The sequence below is a fragment of the Peromyscus maniculatus genome, chromosome 8 (assembly GCF_049852395.1).
Source record: "Peromyscus maniculatus bairdii isolate BWxNUB_F1_BW_parent chromosome 8, HU_Pman_BW_mat_3.1, whole genome shotgun sequence".
Classification (NCBI taxonomy): Eukaryota; Metazoa; Chordata; class Mammalia; order Rodentia; family Cricetidae; genus Peromyscus; species Peromyscus maniculatus.
Genome location: NC_134859.1, coordinates 97,172,849 through 97,189,399, shown reverse-complemented (window position 1 = coordinate 97,189,399; position 16,551 = coordinate 97,172,849). Strand labels below are relative to the sequence as shown.

Sequence of the window (16,551 nt, the reverse complement as noted above, 5' to 3'; positions counted from 1 at the left end):
GCGGTTCAGTATCAAGGGCATGGGATTAATTTTGAGGTTATAAACACATATTTTTTAATTTTTCCCCCCAGTTTTCTATGAGTGTGTGTTATCTCCAGGGCTTAATCACTTCCAGAGAATCGTCTCCCTGCATCTCCCCTCCTCCTTCCCCCTACCCCGACCCCCTAAGAATCATTACTGAAGATGGAATTTAAAAATTACCCAAATATCCTGGTTATCTCACTAAAATAAAGAACAACATGGAGTCTACCACCTCCTCCGCCTCCCTGTGGCTCCCCTCATCCCCAGGGCCTCCATATCTTGGCTCAAGAGTGCATCCCGGTCTGGGTGGGGATGCACCTAGGAAAACTTAGGAAAACCTAAGGGAGATGATGCCCTAACTTACCCGCTGGTGTTCATGTGTGTGAGAGTGTCCTTTTGCCGGCTGAATGGGCACTCCCTGAGTCCAGCAGTACCAGTCAAAAAAAAAAAGCAGACTTACTGGCTAAGGAGGCTACAGCCAAGCCCCAAGAAGCCGGATTCTACTTTTAAGATAACGTTGGGCAGGCGAATGGAAGCCGCTCGAGGTGGAAAAGCCCTGTGTGCTCTGGGGCCAATGGGGAAGCCCCTCCCTTCATATCACACACTTCTGAAAAGTCCTGAGAGGCATCCCGGGAGGCAGAGCAGCTGCAAGAAGAACAGGGTCTCTGCTCAGACAAGCGTCTTCCTGGTCCTCACCCCATGCACGTGTTCCCCAAATATTCACTGAGAATCTGTTAAATATCAGACGCCCCACTAAAGCATGGTAGTCCACCCCCACCCTACTCTGTCAATAGCTGTTCAGAGCCGGAGAGATGGCTGTCAGTCAAGTGTGTGCCGTGCAAGCTGAGACCCTGAGTTTGATCCCTAGCATCCATGTAATAAATCCATAGTGGCACATATCTGAGATCCCAACACTAGGAGAAGGAAAAAGATGGATTTCTGAAGTTCATAGCCGGACAGTGTAGCCTAACAGGCAAGTTTCAGGCCAGTGAGAGATCCTGTCTAAACAAAAGATGGACAGAGAGTGAGAAACGACACCTAAGATTGACCAGCAGCCTCCACATCCACTGCATACATGTGCACACCCAGGAACACGAATACAAAGGAAAAAGAAAAGAAAAAGAATGCTTCCAACGTACTAGAGCTGACCACGGCCTCAAATTTAAATGTTTTGGCAGCCTCAGAAAGAATATTTCTGAATCATGTTTTTATATCTAATTTGGGTTTCTAGGGGGAACTGTTCGGTGAAGTTTACTTCTGTCTCTGTTTTGAGAAATTCAAGGCTTCCACTCAGCCTGCAGGAGGTGCTGAGGAAGGACACAGCACACAGCACCCCTGGCTGAGGAAGGACACAGCATCCCTGGTTGAGGAAGGACACAGCACACAGCACCCCTGGCTGAGGAAGGACACAGCACACAGCACCCCTGGCTGAGGAAGGACACAGCACACAGCACCCCTGGCTGAGGAAGGACATAGCACACAGCACCCCTGGCTGAGGAAGGACACAGCACACAGCACCCCTGGCTGAGGAAGGACACAGCACACAGCACCCCTGGCTGAGGAAGGACATAGCACACAGCACCCCTGGCCAAGGAAGGACACAGCACCCCTGGCTGAGGAAGGACATAGCACACAGCACCCCTGGCTGAGGAAGGACACAGCACACAGCACCCTGGCTGAGGAAGGACACAGCACACAGCACCCTGGCTGAGGAAGGACACAGCACACAGCACCTCTGGCTGAGGAAGGACACAGCACCCTGGCTGAGGAAGGACACAGCACCCTGGCTGAGGAAGGACACAGCACCCTGGCTGAGGAAGGACACAGCACACAGCACCCTGGCTGAGGAAGGACACAGCACACAGCACCCTGGCTGAGGAAGGACACAGCACACAGCACCCTGGCTGAGGAAGGACACAGCACCCTGGCTGAGGAAGGACACAGCACACAGCACCCTGGCTGAGGAAGGACACAGCACACAGCACCCTGGCTGAGGAAGGACACAGCACACAGCACCCTGGCTGAGGAAGGACACAGCACCCTGGCTGAGGAAGGACACAGCACACAGCACCCTGGCTGAGGAAGGACACAGCACCCTGGCTGAGGAAGGACACAGCACACAGCACCCTGGCTGAGGAAGGACACAGCACACAGCACCCTGGCTGAGGAAGGACACAGCACACAGCACCCTGGCTGAGGAAGGACACAGCACACAGCACCCTGGCTGAGGAAGGACACAGCACACAGCACCCTGGCTGAGGAAGGACACAGCACACAGCACCCTGGCTGAGGAAGGACACAGCATCCCTGGTTGAGGAAGGACACAGCACACAGCACCCCTGGCTGAGGAAGGACACAGCACACAGCACCCTGGCTGAGGAAGGACACAGCACACAGCACCCTGGCTGAGGAAGGACACAGCACACAGCACCCTGGCTGAGGAAGGACACAGCACACAGCACCCTGGCTGAGGAAGGACACAGCACACAGCAGCCCAGACCCTCCACAACAGCCGTTCCTTCCTCAGAGGGAGAGGAAATGAATGAGCAGTAGCTAAGAGCAGGGCTGGCCCTTAGAGGAAACCTTCCGAGAAAACCTAAGGGAGATGATGCCCTAACTTACCCGCTGGTGTTCATGTGTGGGAGAGTGAATAACCCTTTCCTGCATTCTTGAGAGGTAGGCTACATCTAAGAAACTCTCATGAATCCCCAAAGCTGGCTAGTATGAGAGGGGGTGATTAAGGAATACGACAATGAAATTGTTCTCTCTAGGATTTGGGATCCTTTATTGTATTTTTAATATAAAGGAGCTTTGGGGCTAGAGAGGCAGCTCAGAAGGTAAAGTGTTTGCTTTGAAAACATACAAGGACTTGAGTCCAGATTCCCGGCACCTGTATAAAAAGTCAGGTACAGTAACATGCTGCTATGATCCCCCCAGCACTGTGGAGCAGAGACCAGTAGATTCCTGGAGGTTGCAGGCCAGCCGGCCTCACTGAATTGATGGATAGACACATGTCCACATACATATGTACATGCACACACACACACACACACACACACACACACACACACACACAATTATTTTAAGATCGAATTTTAGTATCTACAAGGAAAGTTTTACCGGAACACAATTATGTGTGTGTGTGTGTGTGCGCGCATGTGAGCATTCACATTGACATTGAGCATCTTCCTCAGTCACTTACCCTTATTTTCTGACAGTCTCTCACTGAACCTAGAGCTTACACCTAGCCTAGCTGGCCAGCACGCCCCAGGGGTCCTCCTGCCTCTGCCCCCTGGGAACTGGGAGCACAGCCATGCACCACCACACCTGATTTTTGTGAATGCAGGTTCTGGGGATCACACTTGGGTCCTTGTTATTGCACAGCAATCATTTTACTCACTGAGCTACCTCCCTAGCCCCAACCAAAGCTCCTTCTGCACCTGATAGCCGTCCTGTACAGTTGGAACAAAAACTCCGTGGTCAACAAATCCTAAAGCATTTACCATCTGGCCTTTGAGGAGAAAGTTTGTCAACCTCTGCAATAAGATGGGAGAATTCTGCATCCGTGCAGCAAAATGAAGGGTGTACACAATTGACTCCTTAATTGACCTAATTAAACAGTCATTCTGGAGCCCTAGTGATAGTCTCTACTCGGCTAAATCTCCACAGTGAGGATCCATTCAACTCACATAGCTTCAGCAGAACATCTTCTTGATGATGCTCCTGGCCAAGGGAATTGCCCACGATCCTCATCGCACTCTCGGAGCTTCCACAGAGGCATATCCAAGCATCACCTAGGAGTCACATGGCACCCTTAACTAGGTTCCTCCAAAGGGACAGGACTGATAGAATAAATATACTAAAGGGGGATTTATTAGCTTAGCTAAAGGATGTGGTCCCTCTAGTCCAACAATTGATGTCTCACAGTGGACATGGCAAGAATAGAGTCATAGTTCAGCCCATGAGGCTGAATGTCTCAGTCGTCCCAACAGGACACTGAGGCCTGGGGGTTTCCTGGAGAGCTGCTGGTCTTCAGACTATGTCAGAATCCCAAAGCAGTTGGGATGAACTTGCTGGTGAGAGCGCAAGCAGGCAGGCAGACAGAAAGCAGTTCTGCCGTGTCCATGCTGACTGCCCCAGAGCATGTCACCCACATTTAGGGTCAATTTTCCTGCTTGAAATAATCTGATCAAGAAAACCCCTCACAGTAGTGCCAAGTGGCTTGAGATTGGCCACCACACATCCCCACCACAGCTTCCATTCTTGGCTCTTGGCGGAGGCTGCATTGTCGTTCCTTCCCATGCCTTGTGGTCAGACACCACAAAACTAACCCCGTGCATGCTAGGAAAGAAACAAGCTCCAGATCAGGGATCCCAGGATACAGCCTTTCTCTTCTTGCTTGTTTGAAACAGATTGGAGGCTGCCGACCGCTCTGGGAGCTGTGAATCCGCCTCTAATCTCCTCAGGTCTGAGTGAGGGCAAGGCTGCCGGACGAAGCTGTGAATTATCCCCCCCAATAACAAAGAGCTTCCGAATATACGACGTGAGTCCTCTTTCTTCTCCTAACCTGTTGCAGACTGAGAAGATGTGTCCCTACAGAAGGGTGAGCCGAGAAAATGAGGAAAGGTGGCTGGGTGGGGTGGGGGGACCAGAGGGATGGGAGTAAGTGGTTTTAACTCACCAGGATTCCCACCTTGACCTTCCCATCGGCCTTCCACTGTCTCAGATTAGAGAGGAATGAAACCCTACAAGTGTAAAAATGGTACTGAGAAAACTCTCTCAGGGATCTTTCAAAAGAAGAAACTCTCCAGTATTCAGTTCTCTGAGGTTCCTGGTGGCATTTCCACCCCAGGACACTTCCATTCTGCCTCGCAGCCCTCCCTGAGTCTCTGCTATGTGTGTGTCCACTGCATAAGATGTTACAGGTCTGGTCTTTGCCTCTTGATGCCCTGAAGGCCCTTTCATCTTTCCTGCCACTAACGGGTTAACTGATTTTCCCAAAGGTCATGGGTTCATTTCACTTTGTGAGAAATGTTTCCCCAACACTTGAGCATTCTTCTGATTCTTTAATCCAAATCCAATTGCTCACCTGGGTGAAAATGTCTGTGGGGAACTTCCTACACGGTGTATAACCCAGGCAGGTGGATAAAACGTGGGTCCTGGTCACAAGAACCTTAGGGTTTAACTGGGACAGGTTCAAACAGATAGACTATTAGCAGTAGTCACGTAGGAGCAGAGCCCCTTTGAGAGGATGCTGTGAGGGTCCTGAGGAAAGCTAACTCCATTCAGTATCTGGAATGGTCTCCAGCAGAGATGATAAGTTATTGGAAGCCCAAGTCAGTCTTCAAAATGAATGGGGAGTGAGGGAGAAGGCAAGAGGGTAGAGGAAGCTGAGGATGGGTAGGATGCAAGCAGAAAGGATGTACAGTTAGGTCCTGTACTAAAAATAGAATGGTGGCAGGTGATGGTGGTGATGAGGAAGAGGATGGTGACAGGGATCGATCATCTAAAGAAAGTCCGCACGGTGAACTGGGGTAAACAGAAAAGCCTGCCTTCCCCGTGCTGAGTCTCCGCTTTCCCATCTGGGAAGACAGAGGCTTGATTCCCGAGATCCTGCTGGCCTCTAATGTCTGTCAGCTCCTCTGCCCTGCTTCCAGGATGGCTATCACACTCCCTGTCTGGTGTCATTCTGGTCAGTGCTGGAAGAAAAAAACAGAGTCCTATTTCCTGCTGTGTGGGAGACAGGATGTGGTTTAACCCTCCCTGGGACCAAGTTCCTGTGGTGAGTCCAGCCTCCCACTCCCCAGCACACCCTCACCCTGCCAGATGCCTAGTTAGAAGGAGCGAGGATACCATCAGCAGCCCAAAGCCATCAGCCACCAATCTCAGTGACCGGCCATATTCCTGGCTCTGTGGAAACAACAGAATCAAGATGTGGACAGAGATAGTAATGGCTAGGACTCCTCCACTGACAAAGAAACCAAGAAGTCCTGGGGAGTTCCCTGGGGAGGAGTCAAGGACATTCCCCCCACCACCACCACACCTGGGCAGATCAAGAGGAGGCACTAATTGCACAAGAGAAACGGGTACTGTCCAGGAAGACCACTGGGACCCACTGACAGTCCAGAGGGCAAGGCAAGAAGAGAGAAAGGAGACAAGGGTGACGTGGTCAGAAATTAGGAAAACCATGAAGATGATGCATATTAATTATTTTTCTAGGGACCATGACAAAAGGAAGGAAGGATTATTCTGGCTCACAGTTCGAGGGTCTGCCTGGTGAGGAGAGCATGGTGGCTAGAGTATGAATCAAAGGCACTTCTTTGGTGCCATTCTTTTTATTGAGTCCAGGACCCCAGCCCACAGAATGGTGCCACATGTAGGGTGGGTCTTCCCACTGCGCTTAGTCTCATCTAGAAAATGCCTCACAGACACCATGCCCAGGGTTTGTTGCCACAGTAATGCTAAATCCTATCAAGTTAGCAAGATGAACCATCACAGGAAAAATCAAAGTGTTGGAAGGCAGGACACCTACCAGGGCATGCTGCCAGTAAAGAACTCCAGCATTAGGACTGGGCAGGGACACCATGGAGGAATTACTGGGAAAGATTCTCATATTGGAGGATCCACTGGGCACCCACATTGCTGTGCCCTTAGTGGAAAGTCGGTGATGATCCTTCCTTTGATCTCTCCCTCTCTTCCTCTCTTCCTCCCCTCGGCGCCCCGCCCCCATGTGTGTCTCTGTCTCTTTCTTGATTTTTGAACAGGATCTCACCATGTAACTATAACTGATTAGCCTAGAATTCCCCATGTACACCAGGCTGCCTCAAACTCAAATATACCTGTCTCTGCCACCCATGTTCTTACAGAGACAAGCTGAGAGTCATGTGGCCCGCCAGATCTTGCCTCTTGGCATCTGAGAAGGCTGGTTTCCATGCCCGGAGCACTCTGGATATTATCTGTGGGATGTGTGTGTGTGTGTGTGTGTGTGTGTGTGTGTGTGTGAGAGAGAGAGAGAGAGAGAGAGAGAGAGAGAGAGAGAGAGAGAGAGAGAGAGAGAGAGAACACATGTGGAAGCCAGAAGTCAACATCAGGTGTCTTCCTCAATCATTCTTCCCGGAATTTTTTGGAGACAGGGTCCCTCCCTGACACTTGCTTGCTAACTGAACTAGATTGACAGGTCAGTGAGCTCCAGGAATCCTCCTGTCACTGCATCCCCAGCACCAGCACTACATGTGTGCCCTGCTGTAACCAGCTTCCTCTATGAGTGCTGAGGCTCCAAACTCAGAGCCGCAGGCTTGCTCAGCCAACACTTGACTGACCGAGTCCGAGGAGTCACTTTCATCAAACTTATGCCGGCTGCATCAAGGCTTGGGGAGAAAACAAACAAAAAACCTTGATCAATCGTCCCTGCGGAGCTGAGTGAAGAGTCAAGACCCCAGAGTGAATTGGCGTGGTCCTGGCTGGAACTAAGTCAGTGCTCTGGTTCTCCACGAGTGGTACTAGACTCCTGGCAGCAGGGGGAGGGCATGGCCCTTTCCTCTGTCTTTCAATCGTGGAAGGCAAGAGTCAATGAAAGTTTATCTCATGCACGAGGGGCATGAATGAGAGCTGCCTGCTACAGAGTGCCTTTTGTCTTACGATGTGTCCATGGTAACTGGTTCCTTTGCAGGCACGTATGGCCCGTCTGCCCCAGCAGGGCCCTTTCCGGCACCTCATGGACATGAAGGCGGAGAAGAGACTGGCAGGCTGGAAGGAACGCCGTAGCCGCTTTGGTGACATCAGCACGCATAAGTGCTACCAGTTTGGACAGATCTTCTCTCCTTTCCAGGCTCTGGCCACCACGGTGAGTTTCAAATTAAGTCTTGTGTGTGTGGGGGGGGGGCTGAACCTCAGTTCTTTATCCTTTTCAGGAGTATATTAGTCAGTCGTGGCCCCAATAATGCTGAATAACAAAGGACTAAAATTAAACTCTAAAACTCAGTATCTTCAAATGGCAGGAATCTACTCTCCTGATTCGTTATCTAAAGGAAAAAATATTCTCCTTCCACGTCTGCTCACTGCCAGCTCACAGAACAGGAGGGTGTAAAGAGTTGAGAATCATCCTCCCATCCACCACTATACATAGTCTCTTAGGTTATATGGGACAATGACCTCTCAGAGAAGTCCAGGGGAAGATTACAAGGCAGTAGCTACAGCTTTGATGTTCAGAGATGAGATGATTTCAGGGGAAGAGGTAGACTGGGAACAGGGGACAATTGTCATACAATCCTGCCATCCGAAAAACCTGAGTGTGCCACTGCACTCCTTGGAAAGCCTGATTAAAATGTAGATTCCAGGGACTGAGGAGATGACTTTATGGGCTGTGTGAGCCTGAGGGCCTGAGTTCAAACTCCCAAGCATCTACATAAAATGCTCAGCAAGGCCCCGTTCATGGCTGTAATTCTAGCACTGTGGGTGGAGAAGGGCAGAAACTGGAGGGTCCCTGGGATGTAGTGGGTGCTGGTCTAGCTACAGGTTCAATGAGAGAGACCCTATCTCAGGAAAATAAGGTAGAGAATGACAGAGCAGTATATCAACCATCCACTTCTGGCCTCCATGTATCCATGCACACACACACACACACACACACACACACACACACACACATCTAGATGCCAAGCTTTCAGGATTTCAATTATGCAGAGCATTCTGAGAAGGTAGGGAGGGGCTGTAATTGCCTTCCTAAATGATTCTGTATCCATTGCCTTTGTACATTATTGCTGAGTCGGCATATCCCAACCTTGCTTCTACCGAGGCACACATCAAAAGTTATACATCTTGGAAGGCACAGTGGGTAAATTTAGGCGCTAAGCAACCAGAACACCAAGCATGGGAGAGACAGGATTTCAACTGCAACTAGTCAGAGCCCTCCCGCATATGCTGGAATCGACTGTTGTGCATCTGTACTAATAATGCTGATCTGAACATCAGAATCAGCCGGGTAATTAGAAGTCTTTCTCAGAGCAGTTAAAGAAGGAGCTTGGGGTTGGATCCCAGACATTACACCAGCAGGTCTTAAATCTTCACGGATGAAGTGACCAACTCGTTCTGGTTTTCCCAAAACCGGCGTTCACACTTGTCCCCGTAATTTCCAACTTTGAGCACGGTGAAGTGCCGAGCCTCAGAGAACCCCTAGGTCCTTGTTCTAAAAGCTAATATCTCAGCCCCTCAAGACCAGAGCAAACCAGATGGTCTGTCACTCAAACCACCAGGGACTCACTCCCATGCGAAGCTGAACTTGAAAACTGTGACTGCTCCAAACTTTCCAGAGACTAGCCAGATCCCCCTTCTGTCCACTGGCCAATATTCTTCAGACACTGTGCTTGTGCCGAACCCAAACCCCAACTCCGAGGGGCTTGCATGCTTCCAGGGACACACTGTCATGAACCAAAGTAATGCTGCCGATACTACCGCGATAAATGGTTAATGAGAATAGGCATAAACTGAATGCTCAGAAGGAGCTAAGAGTCATCCATGTCCGCACTGCTTTCTGCTAAACACACACACACACACACACACACACACACACACACACACACACACACACACACACACACGGTCTTCCTGCAGAACAAGTCCCTAAAAGTGGATGCCTTCTCCCAGGGAAAAGACTATCTCCTATGTCCTAGAAAGAACAGTGCTCACATGTTCAGTTCTTACCACACATCATGTTGTAGTAGTGACTTTCCTGTTGCTGTGATAAAACACTCTGACCAAAAACACATAAGGAAGAAAGGGTTTATTTGGGCTATAGCTCCAGAGTAATAGAGTCCGTGACAGAGTGATGTTTGCCACATGGTGGCATCAGGAAGCACAAACAGGAAGCAGAAAGAGAGAACAGGAAGTGGAGCAAGGCCATAAATTCTCAAAACCCACCCCCAGTGATGCATTTCCTCCCGCAAGGCTCTACCTCCTAAAGATTCCACAACCTCCCCAAACAGCACCACCAGGGGATGGGGATGAGTGATAGAATACGTGAGTCTATGGGGGCCATTTATCACTCAAACAACACATGGGTGTGTCACTGAAGACTGTGCAAACACTTAATTCTCAAGCACTCTGCAAATGAGCATTACATTCACTCTCCACATAGTACATAAAACTAGAGAAACACATAGTTATTTGTCTACAACTGTTAGTATTCCAGAGCAAAGCCCGGGTTTGAACCTGGGGAGGTTCAACAGGATGCTCCCGTTAGCAGCTCCCTTTGGTGATGTCAAGGGGTGCTCTAAACCCCCAAGCTCTTTTTCACCATGATTCTTCTCTGCCTCGTAGGAGATGCGAAGGCTGGTGTTACCCCGAGACCTGCCCATGAGTTCTCGAATGCAGAGACTAAGTACTTCCTCCTTCAGTGACATGAATCTCCAGGATTTACCTCTCTCTCCCACAGAGCTGAGCTTGGGAAAGGATGACAGCCATCATGAAAAAGAGAAATCAGTGAGCCACATTAAAACACCTTTATTCCCCCCAATATTTAAAGCAACAAAGTATAATGACATGAAATAAAATTGCAAAAAAAAAAACCTACATTGTGGTCCTTCATTGCAAGATGTTACAGGAAAACAAGTAATATTCAGGGATCTAAGACTGTTGAGCCAGCCTCGCAGATGACAGTGTTTGGACAGTCTAAGAAATGGCCATCAGGAAGTGTAAAAGGCACAGCCAGACCCAGCTCCTCATTAACACTTTCCTCAGAAGCCTGAAAAGTTAGAGGAGAAGAAGGCTACCATTCCGTGCATCAGACATCCTATTCTTTCCACCAGTGCCCATCGGCTAGCCCCAGGATACCAGATGGTCATCTCAGGTTTAGTTCCTCAATGTGGCTAATCACAGAGTGTATCAAATACTGTACTTAAGCTGTGTGTGTGTGTGTGTGTGAGAGAGAGAGAGAGAGAGAGAGAGAGAGAGAGAGAGAGAGAGAGAGAGAGAGAGAGAGGAGGGAGGAGAGAGAAATTTGGCCTCTGCCTCTCCTAGGTTCACAGAAAGTTCCTCCTTGGCTGGAATGGGGTAGCTCTTCACTACCCTAACTACAAAGGAAGCTAATGAAGATCATATTGGGAATGTACTGGGAGACAAGTACATTCTCTATCAGGAAAAGATACATGGCTGATGGGAAAGCAATTAAGATCTAGGACATTTGGTGGTTTATAAGCCAGACCACTACAAGGAGAAATGTCTATTTAAGCTGAATAAAAAAAACAGGCTTTTTTATAATTTATAAACACCAATACTAACACCGCTCTCCCAAATGAACTCTTCCACCCTAAATAGGTTCCATTTTCTTTGGATGCTTAAAAGTAATATATGCTCATAATAAAAACTGTTTGAAAGTATTTTTAAAGATAATTATTACAGGTCTCTGTTTGGAGACAATATGTGCTTCCATCTAGAACTTTCAGATCATCTGCCAATGTCTTACTCTCATTGACAAGGCTGAGGCTGTGCTTGAGCCAGGTCTGTTTTTCATGGTTTGTATTAAGTTATCTCAAGGCACCACTGCCCAACATCTCTCAAAGGGTCGCCTTGTTCCGCATCATCACTTCCAGGTCATTAGTAAAACTACTGGACCATACGGACACACAACAAATCTCTTACCTCAAAGAAAATTAGAAATAGTTTACTCTAGAACCCAAAATGAGTAACTATAGCCAAGAAACACAGATTTGGGTTACCCCAATTTCCATACCCCAATCAATAACAATTTTATGAAGTTTTTATAGTAACAAAACAAAGAAAATCATAAGTTAAGACTCTTTCAAATGCCTTTGTGGGGATATCATGTAGGCAGCTTAAAGCATGATGATGAGATTATAAGCATGAATCTTAAAGAATCTTATTAATGAAAACAAACCTGAAGCCAGGTACTGGGGTCAACGCCGGAAGATCAGAGAAGCAGAACAAGCCACAGCTTCCTCACCTTGCAGTTCCTCAGCTGATCCTGTTTCCTCAGACTGGAAGCTTCTGAATCCTCATCCAGAATGGATCTCAGCTGAACTGCTTCTCAAAAGCCTACAAGCTTAACCAGCTCTAGTTGCTGTTCCTCAGGCCTTATATACCTTTCTGCTTTCTGCCATCACTTCCTGGGATTAAAGGCGTGAGTCACCATGCCCACCTGTTTCCAGTGTGGCTTTAAACTCACAGAGATCCAGAGGGATCTCTGCCTCCCAAGTGATAGGATTAAAGGCGTGTGTGCCACTATTTTCTGGCCTCTATATCTAGCAGCTGTTCTGTTCTCTGACCCTGGATAAGTTTATTAGGGTGCACAATATTTTGGGGAACACAATATCACCACAGCAGATCTCTATTATAGGCTTCAGATGCCATCTTATAACATTCTCAGCCTCTTGGTTGGGGGAAGCTTTTGATCTGTTATTACATTCCAACAAGTTTAGTTTGCTAGTCATGGAGATGTTAGGTCAGAGAGGTGGGCAAAGAATTGCTATTAAGGGCTAAAGATAGCCCAAGATACATTATATTTATGCTGTAGGCCTGTAGCATCCCGACCTTTGCACATCAGTAAAGTTCTAATCAGCTAATGAGCCTTGCAGAAGTTTCTATGGAACGTGCATTTCTTGAAAGGGCCTCAGAGTAGGCACAGAACACACCCAGACACCAAATTCTTAGCACAATGGAGATTTATTACCTAGGAGAGATGGGGTTGGGGATGCCTCAGGATCACACAAAGACAGAAGCTGGTGTTTCTGTAGGAATAGTTTTTTTTTTTAAGAAGTCTGTTAGTATGAGTTGGTAAGTCCTGATAAGACAGGGTAGCCAGTGTAACCAAATAATGAATTTTGATTGCTGGACCTTGGTGTTTTGACAGTCGACCTGAAGTTTTAATCAGGCATAGGGAGTGGCCAAATAAGGGAATAGACCTTAATGGCTAGCTTTAGGAATGTAATCTAACGGTTTAGCAAGGGAGAGGGAAGGGGGAAGGGCAAGACATTCCAGTGCCATGTTTGTAATGCTCGGACCTGTTAGAGAACCCTTTGGTTCTTTCCAGGAACTTTTCCTAGCAATTATCAGGTCCATTTCTGATTGCCAAGTCACTTTCAGGTCCTGAAGGCCATTTCCAGGTCCCCTCCCAATGATGGAAGTTACAGAAGCCACAACTCCCCATTTGCATCTCATCACTGAATCAGGGAAAGTAGTCCATCCTGGGCCTCATTCTAACTTTTGAATATATTAACTCTATCACCATCACTGAAGAAGAAGAAGAAGAAGAAAAGAAGAAGAAGAAGAAGAAGAAGAAGAAGAAGAAGAAGAAGAAGAAGAAGAAGAAGAAGAAGAGGAAGAGGAAGAGGAAGAGGAAGAGGAAGAGGAAGAGGAGAGGAGGAGGAGGAGGAGGAGGAGGAGGAGGAGGAGGAGGAGGAGAGGAGGAGGAGGAGGAGGAGGAAGAAGAAGAAGAAGAAGAAGAAGAAGAAGAAGAAGAAGAAGAAGAAGAAGAAGAAGAAGAAGAAGAAGAAGAAGAAGAAGAAGAAGAAGAAAGAGGGAAAAATACACCACCAAACTATTCCTCTCTCTTTCTTCAACATTTTCCAGAGATTCATGGACACCTTTATCTGTAAAAGGCATGCGCACGTGTACACACACACACACACACACACACACACACACACACACACACACACGATGATGTTGGTTTGTTGGTTTCTGTATTACATGAGGTGGAAGACAGCACAGTTGCCCTCTTTTTGGCACGTACACACTCCAGTGAATTAAACAGCTCCTTTGAAGCTCTGTGGGTTTATTGTCCTTGCTTCTCTTCTCACAAGCATCATCAACAAGCACATATTCTTGTGTGTTTCTCATCCCTCTTGGCCCAAGGGTTTACAAATAAGAATTCTAACTCCTCTTAAAATAAAGTTTTACTAGACTGCAGACCTGCCAATTTGTTAACATGTTGTCTACTGATGTGATGGAGTTCCTCCTCACAGTTAACTAGTTGCCAGGAGGATGCCACAGCCCATAGCCAAAATTATTGACGATCTTACCCTTTATAGAGAAGCTTGCCACACTTTCTTAAGCCAAATTCCTCTCTACTGTTTCTATATCTCTTAGCTCTGAATTTTTAAAATAGAATTTAAAAGTCAATTTAATTAATTTTTATCTCTCTAAGTCTAAAGTCCATGAATATGTCCATCTAAACTTCCTATTTACAAGTATGAATTCAAGTACCACCAATACCAACATTAGCTGAATAACTTCTCTTATACTTAAGTATATTGATTCACTTAATTTGGTAACCATGTTATGAACTAAGGAGTAGTATTCTTCCCATTTTACAGAGGGAAAAACGAAGGTACAGCAACATAACTGCACACAGCTAGTCAGTACTAGACCCAGCTGCTGGCCCTAGGGGATGTGGCCTCAGCCCATGTACACTCAGCACTGTGCTGTCTGGCATGCCCTGTGGTGGTGTCTTTCCCTGATGTACCCTGCCCTTTGGGTTCCAAACCACTTCCTCCATCCTAACTGAGGCCTCAAACAGAAGGCCTCTGTGTGCTCTCTTCTACCTGCTAAGAGATCACACTGTCAGTAAAGGAAGCCAAGACTTTATGCAGGTCTTTTCCTAGAATGACCCACAGTGGACCTCCGCCTACAGTGTCCCTGCCATGGCCTTATTTACCTGCCTGCGGCAACTTCAGATGACCTCAGTAGAAAGAAACAATCCTGCACATTCAGTGTGAGACCTGGCCACCTGTGTGAAGGCTCCTAGCTCTCCTGTTGGCACAAACCACTCCTCTATCTGTTTACACTCCTGGGAGAAGAAAGATTTCCCACACATGGTTCTGTCCCACATAGGAGTTGGGGATGGAAGAGTTAACCTCAGTGGGCCTCACCTGTGCGATTTCTTTTAACTAAAGTGTAGCCTTCTACCCAGAATCCAAGCTGACTTGAAGCTCTGTGCAATTATAATGGAATGAAACAAGAACTTGAGGGACACAGGATAGATTTCCAACTATTTGACCATATGCCCACGGCTGAAAACAACTGTCTATTTCCTTCACAATTGCCAATAAATCTATTTTATACACAGCTATGCAGGAGCTCATGAAATTATACATTTCTGCAAAATCTGCATGGGGCGGCGTGGGGGAGGGATCGCCGTCTCCTTATAAACCTGAATAAGGTGATGCTCAGAGTTGAGAGGTGGCAATAGATACCTACACAGTCCTGCCTTGAGTCTCATCACCTTGTTCTAGGTACTGTTTGAGAACTTTGCGGGGGTTGGACTCATTCAGCCCACACTGTTGCTCAACTGAAATGTACTATTACAATGAAGGTAAGAAAATGTGAATCCCAAGATCTATCTGTCATACTGTCCCCCCATGCTTCCTTTCCTCTCTGCTGCAGGCATTGGACCAAGCAATACCTGCAGCCTAGACCTGTTCTCCCGTGATGCCTGCCAGATGCAAAACAGGCCCAGTCAGCTGTAGCCGCAAGTTTCTAGGTCCCACCCTGCCCCGTGGTCCCACAGCCATTTATAAAATAATCACTCAGAGGCTTATATTAATTACAAATTGTATGGCCTATGACTTCAGCTTCTTGCTAGCTAGCTCTTTCATCTTAAATTAACCCATTCCTATTAATCTATATGTTGCCACGTGGCCGTGGTATTACCAGTCTGCTGGCATCTTGTTGCTCCTTCGGCAGTGGCTGGCTTCTCTCTTGTTTCCGACCTTCTTCCCTCTATATCTCTGCTTGGATTTCCCGCCTGGCTGTAAGCTTTCTTGTCATAGGACAAAACAGCTTTATTTATTTCTGTATGCTGCTCCACTGGGAGCAGCATACAGAAAGACATCCCACAGCAGTCAGCAGTGGTCTTCCTTACTTGCTTCTATCCCAGCCTGCCCTGAGCTGTGCTGGCCCCGCTCTCTTATTAGCTCTCTTGGTGATATAACTCATGCATTTATGGCAGTCCACAGTTCCACTTTCTGTGACTTCAGCTAACTAAATCCAGCCTTGATTCAAACACATGAAAAAAAAAACAGTTCTAGAAATAAACAATACATAAATTTCAATTTGTGCATTATCCATAATAGCATGGTGAAGCCTCACACTGTGGGTCTCCTTCACTCTTGGGGCCTGAATCTTCCATTTGCATCCCCACTCTATATAGTACCTGCTTTCCAGGTGTCTCATTAGAAGATCAGCCCTCTTGAGAACACAGCCCTTGTGTTCAAGTAACACTTATCTTACTTAATGGCCTCAAAGGACAGGAGCTCTGCATAAAAAAATAAAAAATAAAAATGAGAACACTGATCTCCTGTCAGTTGAGTGGGGCAGGGAGGCTAGGGGGAGCTTTGAAAGCTGCAGGGTCATTTTAGGGAGGAGAGTTGAGTGCAGGACCTGAGCAAGGTGAAGTTTGCCTGGAATGTCGAGAAGTTGGAAATCAGATTGAAGTTCAGTATGAAGTTCCACCATGTATGACCTGGGGCGTGGGACAAGACGCATATGTGCTGCTGAGGAGTACAGCCTGGTTGAAGT

At 47.5% G+C, this 16,551-nt stretch overlaps 1 protein-coding gene across 2 annotated transcripts in view; it reads left to right on the top strand.

The window, feature by feature from the left end:
* Positions 1–10,583, top strand: part of LOC102911133 (uncharacterized) — a 34,342-nt gene extending 23,759 nt beyond the window's left edge. Inside the window, exons 3-5 of one of the 2 annotated variants that reach the window (XM_042283035.2) lie at positions 4,434–4,564; positions 7,691–7,864; positions 10,336–10,583. In XM_042283035.2, coding sequence (XP_042138969.1) covers positions 4,434–4,564; positions 7,691–7,864; positions 10,336–10,566 — 536 coding nt within the window. In that variant the 3' untranslated portion in view covers positions 10,567–10,583. Of the gene's footprint in view, positions 1–4,433; positions 4,625–7,690; positions 7,865–10,335 lie in introns of both variants that reach the window. The other variant, XM_006970461.4, reaches the window with a different exon arrangement.
* The last annotated feature ends 5,968 nt before the right edge of the window (positions 10,584–16,551 follow it).